This window comes from Canis lupus, chromosome 32 (genome assembly GCF_003254725.2).
Source record: "Canis lupus dingo isolate Sandy chromosome 32, ASM325472v2, whole genome shotgun sequence".
In the NCBI taxonomy this organism is placed as follows: Eukaryota; Metazoa; Chordata; class Mammalia; order Carnivora; family Canidae; genus Canis; species Canis lupus.
In genome coordinates, this window is record NC_064274.1 from 10,359,042 (window position 1) to 10,373,581 (window position 14,540).

Consider the following 14,540-nt stretch of genomic DNA (forward strand, 5'->3'; position numbering starts at 1 on the left):
TAGACCGCATTATTGCTGCCCTTCCATTAACTGAGAGACATCTGAGGTGTTTCCACTTTTTGGCTATTGTGAATAACGTGGCTATCAACATTTGCACATAATTTTTTGTGCAGACATATGAGTTCAATTCTCTCAGGTGTACACCAAGAGTGGAATTGCTGGATCATAGCTTAACTTTTTGAGGAAATACTATTTCCAAACAGCTGCACCATTTTACACTCCTGCCATCAGTGTATGAAGGTGTTCTGTTACAAATGTTTGCATTAGGGGTGCCTGGGTGGCCCAGTCAGTTGAGTATCTGACTCTTGGTTTCAGCACAGGACAAGCTGGGATCAAGCCCCATATCAAGCTCCACACTCAGCAGCAGTCTGCTTGGATATTCTCTCCCTCTGCCCCTTCCCCAACTCCGAAACAATAATTTTTTTAGAAACTGTTTGCATTTAAAAAAAATGTTTGCATTTTTAAAAGTTTGCATAAATATTCGTAAGGAATATTGGTCTGTAGTTTTCTGTTCCTATAATGTCTTTGTCTGACTTTGCTACCAGGAGGTGGGAACAGGACAGACTTGCCACAAGGCTAAGCGTTTGCCCAGTGTGGAGTGTTATAAATATGTCAGAAGAGGTTATCCAAATACCACATGTGCAAGCTTCCCATAGATAGAGAAGGGACCCCCACAGCACAGATCCTCAGAGCCAGCTAGACGAGCCAGAGAGAGAAGTTACAGAACCATAGCAAAAAAGAATTGATGTGGGATGCTAGACTCAATTAAAAGTTCTCTTTGATGTCTGGTATGGTATAATCCTGTGATTGGAAATAGGAATTGAAGTACACTGATGGGTTACAATAGAAAGTAAGAGTTCTGGACTTCAAAACAGGGCTGTGGTTAACAGAAGAACTGGCCACTTAGCATCAATCTGAGGGGACATGTTAAGTTAGGGATGATAGTAGGACATCTACAGAAATATGCTGGGGAGGCAAAGGAAAACTCAGGACCAGAGCTGCTGTCATCACTAGACATACAAATCTGGCCATCTTGGGAAGTGAAATGAAGGTGCAGGAGCACAATGAACCAAATCCGAACAGCCTGACAAGAGCCAAGCCACACAGCTTTACCAGGAAAACAAATGAGAATAATCAGAACAGTTTTAATCTTTGTTGAACAAAGCTGGAACAATTTCCGATGGACAATTCATTTGTTTATCTTTGTCATGTTTGAGATTGTCTCCAAGTGAAAAGAATAACAAATATAGTATGATGGGTCTTGAGGATTTGCAAGAACATAATATAGAGGAGTAAAAATCCTTCGGTTTAGAACCTTTAAAGACTGTATCTTTTTCTTTTTTTTTTTCCTTTTTTTCAGAGAAGGGGGAGGGGCAGAAGGAGAGGGACAGAGAGAATTCTAAGCAGACTCCATGTCTAGTGAGAAGCCCATGCTGGCTCGATCTCACAACTCTGAGATCATGATCTGTAAAGACTCTATCTTGATTACTGTACATCTATTGCATCTTATGGAATGCTATTGCTTCATAAATTTATATGTTGTTCCTATTTTTTCCAAATATATAAAGCCTTATTTTCTAAGTGTTGACATTTCTTAATTGAAGAACAAGACTCCGTCACCTGTTGAAATGCATCGCTTCAGTACAAGGGGGAAAGGCATACATAATGAGAGACCAGGGGTGTGGGGAGCAGAGCCATAGTGCGTGTAGAGAAAGAGCAAACAGTGGATCAGGTGGAGAGCGAGGAGGTCATGCTTTATGAAAGTTGAGAAAAGAGAGCCCTCAAATGAGGGCTACATGCCAACAGAACAACAAAGAGGATGAGAACCCAAGATGTCCATTCAGGACCATCCAGCCTTCCCTGTTTCTTGTGCCTCTACACCAGAACCATCCTTTCCTCCCTCACCTCCATGCCCAACTCCCAAGCATGGGCTGTCCTTTGTCCCTACCTGGGTGACGAAACCACTGAAAGAGTGAATCAGTAAAGTTACGGGAAGTAAGTAAATGGAAATCAGATATTCTTCAGGCCAAGAAAATGTCGTTCAATTGCAGAGGAAAATCACACAATCTGTCTAAGCACGTACAAACAGCTACTAGACATTGTCAATGCTGCTCTACTTGATGAGGTGAGGCAAATGGAGTATCACATAGCACAACCCAGTAGAGCAAGAGTTTATCCACCTCAACTTCAGGTCCAGAGAGTCTGGAGACTTTTGGATAGTCATTGCTTGAGTTCTCACAGCAGACTTCCATGCACACTGTATATGCCCGATCTGCGTCCATGGCACAAGTGGCCAAGAGACAGAGATAAAACACCTCCTGGCCCTCTAAAGAGGAAGGAGGAGAGGAGGGAGACCCTCTGTAGAGCTCAGGCCTTCTGAAGGGATCACAAGGGTCCTCCAGTACTTCCTTAGGCCTGCAAGTCACCGTCGTCCTTCCTCATAATACAGATCTCCAATGTTTCCAACTAATTACTTTGCCTACAAAACAATGTATGATTATTTTGACATTTTCTACGGGAATGTTTATACTCTTGGTGAAATAGCAACCATTTTTGATCAATGATATTAAAAATATTCCTCCAGAGACTCCTGACTCTTGGAAACAAAGGGTTGCATGCAGAAGGGGAGGAGGGTAGAGGGATGGGGTAACTGGGTGACAGACACTAAGGAGGGCACTTGATGGGATGAGCACTGAGTGTTATACTATATGTTGGCAAATTGAATTTAAATATTTAAATTAAAAAAATACTCCTCTGCACTGTCATTCATTGCTGATGAAAATGCCAAACAGCACACCCCCTGAGACAGTTTGGCAATGTATAGCAAAATGAAACAGGCAATTACCCTCTAACCCAACAATGCCAAAGGTGATTATGAGAGTTCCAAAGGTGTACTGTCAAAACTATGAAAAGACATGTGCTCAAGGTTATTAGACATATATTCAATATATCTTGTTACCTGGCAGTTTTGGCAGAAGTTCCAGGAGAGTAGAAGCAGAAACTATAAAGTCTGTTGAAGCCTCAGTTTGGTAACCATAGGACATCACTTCTGTGTCATTCTATTGGCCAAAGTGAGTCACCAGACCAGCCCAGATTCAAGGGATGGGGAACAGGTGCCCCAACTGGTTGGGAGAACCAGCCTTATCACATTGCAAAGGAAGGTGCATGTGAGAATGGCCATATTTTGCAATCTATCAAAGACAAATATTAAAATATTTATGGGCAGAATAATGTCTAGAGATTGCCTCAAAAAATTCCATTGGGTGAGTGGGGAATAGAAATGAAATGAAAAAAAAAAGAAAGAAAGAAATGAAATGAGATGGGGATCCCTGGGTGGCCCAGTGGTTTAGCGCCTGCCTACAGCCCAGGGCGTGATCCTGGGGTCCTGGGATCGAGTCCCACATCAGGCTCCCTGCATGGAGCCTGCTTCTCCCTCTGCCTGTGTCTCTGCCTCTCTCTCTCATTCTCTCTCTCTCTCTCAATCTCTCTCTGTCTCTCATGAATAAATAAATAAAATATTTTAAAAAAATAAAAGAAATGAAATGAGATGGATTCATATGTCGATAACTGCTGAGGTGTATCAGACCAAAAGAATTCACTATTCTTTCCACTTTTATATATATTTGAAATTTCCCACAATAAAAAATAAATAAGTAAGTATCCCCTCCATCTGTCCATCTGTATGGGAGACTGTATAGCACTTCTACCATTCTGACTATTTAGGTTTTTTCTATCATATTTTATATTGAGGGGCTTTGCTGTAAATATAGTATGATGCATAAGCTGGCACAGAGGTTTCGAAAGCATTTTTCTACCCAAACTTGGCTGGCCTTGGGCTCTTCCTTCCTCAGGGCTGCTGTGTACCTCTCTACACTTAGAAGGTTTATCCTTGGGGCACAGCTGGCATTGCCCTTGAGGCATTTTTACTGGCATTACCTCATATACTGTACCCTACATAAGTGCTTGTTTACTTATTGATGTGTGGCAGACTGGCCAACTGTGAGTTGCTTGAGGGCAAAGATCTTACTGACTTCACCATCCCAGGACCTGGCAGTCTCATGCTATGGCACATTAGAGGAGTTCATTAAATAATTACTGAATAAACATTAAGAGTCAAAGAATGAACCAATGTGTCAATACACTGGTGCTAGGACAATGTTCTCTTCTGCCTCCTTCCTATGTTAAGTGACCCTTGAAAATCTTAGTGAAATGACCCCTTTGCACTGAACTGTAATGGCAAACATCTCAACAGTAATCAGAAAAACAGAGATTTTCTACTAAATAACTAAAATCATGCTTTTCCAAGTACAAACGTGAGCAGCATTTTAAGGAGCAAATACTTAGCTGATTTCCAGAAATCCAGATTTAGAGGGCACTAGGGTAGCTCAGTCGGTTAAGCAACTACATTCCGCTCAGGCTCAAGGTCATGATCTTGGAGTCCTGGGATGAAGCCCTGAGTCAGGCTCCCTGCTCAGCAGGAGTCTGCTTCTCCCTCTTCCTCTGCCTTTCCCCTCCTGCTTGTGTTTTCTCTCTCAAATAAAATCCCTTAAAATTTTTTAAAAATGAAACATGAAAAAAGAAATCCATACTTAGATAATTCACAGGTGACTGCATATTCCTCTCTCCTCTTATTTAATTTGTCCTTCTAATTTCTTTTTAGTTTTTTATTTAAGCCTTTCTTTTACACAGTCCTATTTTATAGCTGCTATTCAATGAATAGGGGCTTTTTCTTTGTTTTTCCTTTTTATCTTTTTCTTCTTTTTTTTTTTTAATTTTTATTTATTTATGATAGTCACACACACAGAGAGAGAGAGAGAGGCAGAGACATAGGCAGAGGGAGAAGCAGGCTCCATGCACCAGGAGCCCGACGTGGGATTTGATCCCGGGTCTCCAGGATCACGCCCTAGACCAAAGGCAGGTGCTAAACCGCTGCACCACCCAGGGATCCCTTATCTTTTTCTTTTTAAGCAATCACACAATACACCTTACTCTGCAGCTTGATTGCTATTTTTCTCCACTTAATCATAGACATCCCTTCCAGACAATACATACAGCAAAAACTCTTTTGCTTAAAGAATGCAGAGTACACCAGAATCTAAATATGCCTTAATTTCTTTAATCACTTCATTAATGATGAATAAATTGCTTTGAATGCTTTTCCTCTATAAACAAAGTTATGATCAACATTTCTATTTGTATTTTACTTGAAATAATTCTTTTATTCCTGTAGAACAGATTCCTCAAAGTGGAATTGCTGTATCAGAGGTCTGTTTTTTATTTTAATAGACACCACCAAATTATTTTCCAAAAAGATTGTTACATTTCACAATCTTGCCCACACTGGATATGATCAATCCCTTTTAATTCTCATGAAAATATTTAAAAATTATCTGTTATTCTGTTATATACCTGACTCTCTATGAGTTTGTGCTTTCTTTCATATTACTGACCTCTTGGATGTCCTCTGCAAACAGCCTTGTTTGTCTTTTTCTTCTCTACTTATAGGAGCTCTTTTAAAATTAGAGTATGTATTATCATGTACAATACAAATAGCTTTGTCAAACTTATTGTATATTTTTGACTACACTGATGGCTTTGGCCATAATAAATAATTAACACTGAGATACTCACATCTGTCAATTTTTTAAATGGCTTCTGAGTTTCTTGTCTTGTTAAAGATTTCCTCCTATCCTGAGGGTATTTGAATATTGCCCCCACTTCTTACTTTTTTATAAGTTGAAATTTTATTTTTATATTTTTAGCTCATCTGATATTTATATTTTATATGGTAGAAGGTCTGAGACTAATCTATTGTCTTCTATATTGAGGGGCAAGTATGTCAATACTATTCACTGAATAAATAATTTTCCACTAAATTGAAGTGCCAAAGTCATTATATGTTAAATGTCCAAATGTATTCAAAATGTTTTTTCTTTTCTTGCTTTTCAAAATGTTTTTTCTAAGCAAATATCAGACTTTTAATTACAGAGTTTTCATAGTGTGTTTTCACATATGACAAAGCAAATACTTCCACTTCAATTTTTCCCTTCAAACTTTTCTTAGCAGTTCTCACATATGTTTTATTCTATGTGAAATTTAAAATTATTTTATCCTATTAAGAATGCTTACTTGGAGCAAAGACTTCTTCCTAACTAGAGAACAGATAAAGGGAGAAAAGCAGTTTGCCCCAGCTCTCAAACCTCTATCCATGAAGAGGGTGTACAGGAAGTTTTTCCAAAATCTTAGCCTATGATAATGCTATATTACTTGGCTCTTCATATTACTAAATCCTGAAAGAAATTCCACATTACATCGCTTTAGTCTGGAACTCCTGGACAAGCTGCATTGCATTTTCTCACTGAATTGCTTTGGCACATACAGCAGAAACGTAAGATTCATGACTGTGGGAAGCAAATGTGAGACTTCTATCAGACTGATACTATATTCTTGATTACATAGGTTTCTGCTTCTACCCTTCACAAATGTTCAAGCCTGTGATGCTTGAAGACGGTGCTCTGACAACTGTTAGAAATACCCACAAAGCTGTAAAAGCACACAGTGAACATGTGTGAGTACAGTGGAAGTCATACCTTTTGTTTTACTGCCATGAAATCCCAGTGTAGCAAAAATGGAGGATGTGGCTAAACAAGGTCTCTTGGCTGTTCACATATAGGAAAATTGTTGGCAAAACTTAGTTCATATAACAAGATTCCACTTGCACTGAGAAGAATGGCATCACCATCCCCAATTATTACAGAGAATAATGAGACAGTTTCAGCAAGTCTAGACAAACCGGTAAATCCTGCACCTCCCTTAAAACAAGGAAATGACATATATGTGCATTATATTAAAATGCAGTGTCTATTTTAAAGTGTACCATTTTGCAATTGGGTTGAAATTATTCAAATGTTGTTTTAGTATCAAACTAATAAAATCAGGAACTCTGACATTCAAAGCTATGAAAGTACACACTTGCTTCTCCCCTGGAAAAAAATTAAAAACCATCTGGCTAGGCACAGGGACATGGGATATGCTATCAGATCAGGTCAACAGATTTGGCACTAGAAAAGAGTTCAAGGCCAGGTCTTCCATCCCCAAATATAAATGTTACTCCTGTCTGCTGCCTCTCAACAATAATAATCAGCATTTATTGAACACTACCTGCTAAGTATTATACCTCATGCTTTTAGATATATGCTCTGTTTTCTTTTTATTTTTAAGATTTTATCTGAGAGAGAGTGAGAGCAAGAGAACATGAGCAGGGTGAGGGGAAGAGGGAGAACCAGACTCCCTGCTGAGCAGGGAGCCAGATGTGGGGCTCGATCCCAGGACCCTGAGATCATGACCTGAGCCAAAGTCACACACTTAACTGACTGAGCCACCCAGGCACCCCTATGTCCTCTTTTCGTCTATACAATAACCATATGTGTAGGTACATTTTTTAAAGATTGATCAATTGATTGATTTTAGACGGGAGGAAGGACAGAGGGGAGGGAGAGACAGTCTTAAGCCAATTCCATGTGGAGCCCAATGTGGGGCTCGATCTTACAACCCTGAGATGAAACCCAGTCAGACACTTAACTGGCTGCACCACTCAGGCACCCCACCATATGTATAGGTATTATTTTTGTTTTATAGGGAAGGAAACTAAGGTACAGAGAGTTATAGAAACTTGCATGGAAGGAGCCCTGGGTGGCTCAGTTAGTTAAGTGTCTGCCTTCTGCTCAGGTTATGATCCCAGGGTCCCGGGATTGAGCCTTACATGGGGCTTCCTGCTCAGCAAGGAGTCTGCTTCCCTCTCTCCCCCTCCCTCTGCCCCTCCACCTGCTAGTTCTCTCTCTCTCTCTCTCTCTCTCTCTCTCTCAAAAAAAAAAAATGAATAAAATCTTTAAAAAAAGAAAAAGAAAGAAAGTTGCATGGATTCAATTTAAGTTCTGTCTCTTAAGATGATTTTCAGGTCCCTACCAGGTCATGTCAGAGTAACCTGAAGAATCTTTAGTTGTATTTCACAAGCCTCTGCTGAAGGACCAAGAGCTACTTTAAAGGTCAACGGTCAAAAAACAGCCACCAAACCCCTCAGGCTCCACCACGGGTGACCAGAATTCCAGTAGCTCAGGACACAACTACCTCCTTGGGGAAGAATGGACCTTGTATATCAAAAGCTGTCAAACTCAAAGATAGTGGGAGTTGTCCTGAGTTGCACCAATAAACTGATCGCATTTCAAGGAGGGTTTTTATATCTCATACAAGCAGTTCGAAGCTTTCCTTCAGTCTTTCACTTGGCATTTGCAGAGCACCTACCACCGCCAGGCTGGTACCAAGAGTGCAAAGGTGAACAAGCCCTCCAGGAGATCACAGAGCTCATGAGTCAGGCAGATAAGTAGTTCAGCTATTGCCATGCCCTCCTACAGATGACAAGAAGTACATATTTGGTGCTGTGGAGATGGGGGGTAGGGAGCAACTCTGTCAGTTTCCGAAGAAACATTAAAAACTGGGGTGGGGGAAGGGGACACAGACTTTATAACTTGCTTTTCTTTTCCTATTGTCCAAAATATTTAAAACTTAAAATGACCCGAGATCCACTTCTGGCTTATACCCAGAAGAACTGAAAGCTGGGACTCCAACAGGCATGCACACTCACAATCATAGCAGCATGATTCACAATACCCAAAAGATGGAAACAACAGGAGTGTCCATCAACAGATGAATGGGACCTCATGATGTATGTATGCACATGTACCCATGGGATATACACGTACAATGTACAGCCTTCAAAGGGAAGGGATTTCTGACACATGATATAATATGGATGCACTCTGAAGACATTATGCTAAGTGAAATAAGCCAGATACAAAAGGACAAATATTTTATGATTTCACTTATATGAGATATCCAGTCCAATTCATAGAGACAGAAAGGAGAATGGTGGTTGACAGGGTCTGAAGGGACAGGGGAGTCATTGTTTAACGAGTGCAGAGTTTAAGTTTGAGCAGAGAAGAACTATATAGAGACAGATGCTGGTGATTGTACAACAATGTCAGTGTCCTAATGCCACCGAACTGTACACTTGAAAATGATTAAAATGGTAGATTTTGTTACGTACATTTTTAAGACCTCAGAGAGTCTAACTCATTGATTCTACCAAAGAGAAAATTGAAGTCCAGAGAAGTAAGTCACTCAAAGTCACACAGCATCTTGGACAAAGACTAAAAGACAGACCCTGACAAGGTGCTCTTTTGCCTGCCACATATAATGACTCATAGCATTTTGAGCCAGGTGAGACTCTAAGCACTTTATATATATTCACTTAATCCTCACAACAACCCATGAGGTAGATTATGCTTCCCCCTATGTTAGAAGTGAGGAAATTGAAGCACAAAGAATTTATTTTTAATTTGAAAGAGAGAGAGAGCACACAAGTCAGGGAGTGGGGCAAGAGAATCTTAAGCAGACTCCATGCCCAGCGAGGAGCCCAACAAAGGGCTCGATCTCACAAGCCTAAGATCATGACCTGAGCTGAAATCAAGAGTTGGACATTTAACCAATTGAGCCACCCAGGCACTCAGGAAGCCTAAAGGATTTATATAATTTGCCAAGTTGACCCAGTTAGTAAGTGACAGTCCCATTTGCTGGCTCCAGAGTGCACTTAGCTACTACAGTATAATGCCAGACCTTAGTTCTCGTGACCTACCCTCAAAGGCAAGAACTCTGTCCATGTTTAGTACAGTAGACTACAAAAATGTCCCTAATTCGTCATCCATTCTTAGCCATGCCCTCTGCAACGTGACTTTGCAGGTTATCCATCAAGAAAAAAAATCCACTTTATCATTCCTGGTATCTGAACTGGACTTGCAAAATGCATTGGCCAATGGGATGTGGTAGAAGTGATGATGAACTGGTTTCCAGCCCAGATATCAAGAGACCTTGTATGCTTCCTCTTTGTCAGCACCCTGCCTCTGTGGCATGATTAGGTCTAGGCCAGCCTGCTGGAGAATGAGAGGCCATGTGGAAAAAAAATCCAGTTGTCCCAGATAAGGCCATCAAAAACCAGTCTACATTTATCCAGTATCCAAACATGTAAAAGAACCCAGGCAAGATTAGCTGAGCTCAGTCCAGGAACAGAATAATTTTTTAGGCTCTTCATACTTACCAATCAGTTGCTTTCCAGAATGATTATAATGAAGGATAACTTGGTGACTAGAAGGGACAGAATAGGCATTCCAGGCTGTGGGAACAACAGGGGCAAAGGAAGGCGGGAAAGTGTGGGTGTGTTCAGAGAACAGTGAGTAGTCCATTTTGACTACAGACTATTTTGTGCTTATTGGGAAACAAACCCGAGAAGTAGGTTAGACCTGGCTTAGTTTCCACCCAAGTTAGTAGGTGTTGAGAAACCTTGCTACGCATAACATGCATATTTATAATACCTTTACAATACCATAGGGAAATGTTACGATTTAGTTACAGGAAAGAGATCCCAAGTGAGGATTTAAATATAGACAGTCAGACCCCAGAGTCTGCCTCACCCACTTACTATAAAACCATGGTAGAGAGACCCAAAGTGGAGAGAATACTGTGAAGATACTGCAATTGGCCAAGAAAGAAATTGTCTAGGTCCTTAGTGCCCACCCTAAGGAACCAGCAGTGGAGATAAACAGGAAGCACTGGCTGTGAGTGACTGGGCCCACAAGTGGATGAGCTACAGGTCTAGACATTGGATTGAGTGAATGAGTTGAAGAACGAAAGGAGCCACAGGGGAATGCTGAGATGATGAGCCCAGGTGACAGTGATAGGTGTTATCATCAGATATGCAGAATGCAGAAACTGGCTCATACATGTTGATTCTGAAAAGCCCTGCTTGGGGTGAACACATGGAGAACTACAGGTAGATTAGGTGAAGCATAGAATTAAGGCATGAGAAGTATGTTTGGGAGACCTGCAGAGAGCTAAATCTCAATTTCCTCATTTATGAAATGAAGATGTTCTTCTAAATTCTTATGAATTTTATCTAGCATGAAAACAGAATTCCTATCAAGGACTATCTACTTTTTTTTTTTGGCTTAGAAGTTATTTTTGTTGCTAATCAAGTCAGATGAGATATAATGAACTTGGACATTGTTTCCCTCAATAATACTGAATTTTCTCCTACAATGCAATTTTTACTGAGAATCAAGATTTTATTACACATATATATAAGCTTTTAAAAATCTAATATTTAGTCATCATTCTTTTAAAGATTTTATTTATTCATTAGACAGAGAGAGGCAGAGATATAGGTAGAGGGAGAAGCAGGCTCCCTGCAGGGAGCCCAATGTGGACTCGATTCCTGGACTCCAGGATCACACCCTTAGCTGAAGGCAGACGCTCAACCGCTGAGCCACCCAGGCATCCCTAGTCATCATTTTAAAATTTCATTTCTTACAGGGTTTTTTGTGGGGGTTTTCTGCTTATTTTTGTTTTGTTTGTGAGATTCAAAACCAGAATTCAAAAAAAGGGGGAAGTAGTTAATATTTATTACATACCGACCAAGTGCCTGGCATCCTGCATGTATTTTTCCTCCTTAAAATCTAGACTTGTGGGGAATAGGTAATTTTAACCCATTTTATAAATGAGGAATGAGGTTTATAGGTTAAATAATTTGACTAATGTGAAGCTAATCAAGGATAGAGTTGGCAAGAGGAAGCAAAATGAGCTTTATCTTTTATAGACTTCCTATTCATTGGTATTTTTATTATAATGTCAGCTAATAAAAAATGAAGTTAATAAATGTTCTCTTTCCCAGAGCATAAGTGTTTGAGAACACTGGTTTAAGATTTATACTCTTACTCAGAACAGAAAACCAAGTTGTGTTAATAAATGGCATGGAAGAAAGTGCCTAAATTGCAGACTGATGAGAAACAGATGTGAATTCAAATCTGCCATCTTCCATACGCAGCTATAGCATTTGGCAACCTCCTTAACCAACCTGAGTCACAATTTTCTCAGCTGTAACATTCAGGATAATAAAAGGTCACTTACAAGGTTATTCTGAGAACCAAGAAAGAAGAGAAAGAATACATGAAAGTGTCTACCTCATGCCTAGCAACATACTCAATTAGTAAAATTCCTTTTTCTTTCCAAAAATATTTAGGTAAAAAAAAAAAACACACACAAAGATATTTAGGTCCCAAAATTTATCACTGATATGTAGACTATGTGAAGAATATTTATCATCTTCCAATTATTGTGCTAATAATTGACTTTCTTTAATTGGAATTAGCAATGTATATTAATGCATGTTTTTGAATTAGTGCTCTTCAAGCCCCTGATATAAACTAAACATATTGTCATATGAAAATTAATTCATCTCCCTGAACTGAGCCCATTAAAATTCACAAGTGAAATATATTGGTAAGCTAAGTACTGAGCACATGCAGGGAACTAGAAACCCAGACCTATCGCTGGTTCACTGAAATGAACTCCCCACACCATCAGCACCTCTGATTGGTTCAGGCATCGCATAATAAATCTCAACTAAATGACATACACATTGAACAAAGATTTACATTCATAAGTCATTCTTCCCTTGGGCAGGAAGTGAAACAGTCTATTCGTAAGTAAGCAAAAAAACCAGAAAGACCACCGTCTTTTACTTTTATTTTTCCAATTGTGCCTTCTCTATTCTTTCTTCAAATGCCCTTTTTTCAGCATCGAAGTATGTACTCCCAAAGATATATGATTAATTCTTCCTCATTAAAGAGTAAATAAATGATAAAGCCTAATGTCTGCCAGGAACATTTATTTACACCACAATGGGAGATAGGTCCCTGGTGTAAACCAAAGGAATGAGATGACAGTGATAAATGTTTAGTCTGCAAAACAACAAGAAAGAACATTTTTAGTCATAAAAGTCTTTACGTTGTTCCCCAAGTCAACTCAATAGGCCACCACCGCCCCTTAAAACAGGACATGTCCATCACATACTCCAAAAACTCCTTTGTCCTGTGCCCACAAGTACTTGTTTCATAGAGTAGATGCAAAGGCAACCCTTGCTGATCAAGAGCTACGAGGATCTCATTCTGGTTCTGCCACCATCACTACCACACCCACCGAACAAACCCCTATCGTCAGCTTCTGGGATTCTCAGCCTATGTCCTGGGACACAGGAAGCCATGACTGTTAAAGCTGCCACCGTGGGCGAGAGTGAGTTCACACCTAGGTCGGACCATCAGGTGAGGAGGAAATCTGCCTCCACTATTACATATGAACCAAATCCAATTACTCAGAGAAGCAGTTGCCAGTAAAACAGAGGACGATCGCAGCAAAGCACATCTTAAGCTCAGAAAGAAATGTCCTTCCAGGACTGAACTCCATAAAATGCTGCCCACTGGAATCTCTACCTAAAGATTGGCAGAGTTTTTAACATGAAAGTGTCAGTGCTATCAAGGGGGAGACTTCCAGGCTTTCCTAGTGTAACTTACCTGAGATCCATATCTCCATCGACCCAGAAGGTGAAAATGTTCGAGATGGTTCCCCCTGGGCAGCACCCCATGACAAGAACAGCAATAGCTTGGGCTGGCTTCAGAGAGAAGCTGATGGCCAGGAGGTAGGCTGTAAGAGGCATGAGGCCAAACTGGCAGAGCAGTCCCACAGCAATGCCCCAGGGTCTCTTGATGTGTGCCCAGAGCTTCCGGAAGTCCACAGAGCATCCCAAGGAGAACATGAGCAGGCCCATCATCACGGATGACACCACTGTGAAAACAACCTCCAGGTTCCCTTGTACCTCCGGCCCCACTGGCAGCTCCTCCTCCGAACTGTTAACAGGGCAGGCTGAGCTGCTCGAACAGTTTGCTCTCATCTCTTCATCTCCTTAAGGCAGCATCACAAATGAACATCTGCCGCGATGGCAGGGCAGGTCTGTTCTTCCACGTTTTGTAATAATGCAACCCAGTCATGCGTGGAGAATCATTCCAATAGCTAGTGGCCAGCCAGGTGACTCATCCTGATCTGATCAATGTATTCATGAATGGCATTATAAAAGTAATCATCACGGGCACGAAACATATAATAAACCGTGGTAAGTCAGGCTTTCCACTTCTTACTCACCACTGAATATCCAAGTGAAATGAGACAAGCACATTTATTGTCAAGTGGAGTGACTAGCCTGTGTCGTCAGCATCGCATTGTGTTCCAGGAAAATAGGTTGAATGCCAAGACATAATTTCTCCAAATTCAATGGGGATCTCAAAGAACCAGGAGGCAATGTTTTGTGCAGAGCGAGGCTGACTGGAAAAAACAAAGGCACTAAGCCAAAGCCACTCCTCACATCATTAGCAAAACATTTCTGTTGAAAATATTAAAGCAAAGGGTCAGTTAAGGAAACGTCGGGAGGGAGTAAGGATAATTCAGGAATGCCTCAGAATTAGTCTCAGTTTTTTGTTTTTTGTTTTTTGTTTTTTGTTTTTTTAATTTTTTTAAGTAGGCTCCACACCGGAGCTTGAACTCACAACCCTGAGATCAGGAGTCACAAGCTCTACCGACTGAACCAGCCAGGCACCGCTCAG

At 40.5% G+C, this 14,540-nt stretch overlaps 2 protein-coding genes across 4 annotated transcripts in view; both read right to left on the minus strand.

The window, feature by feature from the left end:
* SLC10A6 (solute carrier family 10 member 6) overlaps nt 1–14,222 on the minus strand; it is a 28,183-nt gene extending 13,961 nt beyond the window's left edge. The window contains exons 1-2 of the mRNA XM_025425480.3: nt 14,083–14,222; nt 13,458–13,983 (exon numbers count right to left, since the gene is read on the minus strand). Of these exons, the coding sequence (XP_025281265.1) occupies nt 13,458–13,834 (377 nt within the window). The 5' untranslated portion in view covers nt 13,835–13,983; nt 14,083–14,222. The remainder of the gene's footprint in view (nt 1–13,457; nt 13,984–14,082) is intronic.
* Nucleotides 14,103–14,540, minus strand: part of C32H4orf36 (chromosome 32 C4orf36 homolog) — a 30,348-nt gene continuing 29,910 nt past the window's right edge. For all 3 annotated transcript variants that reach the window (XM_035709566.2, XM_035709567.2, XM_035709565.2), the window contains exon 6: nt 14,103–14,262. The gene's annotated coding sequence lies outside the window, so the exon portion shown is untranslated. The remainder of the gene's footprint in view (nt 14,263–14,540) is intronic.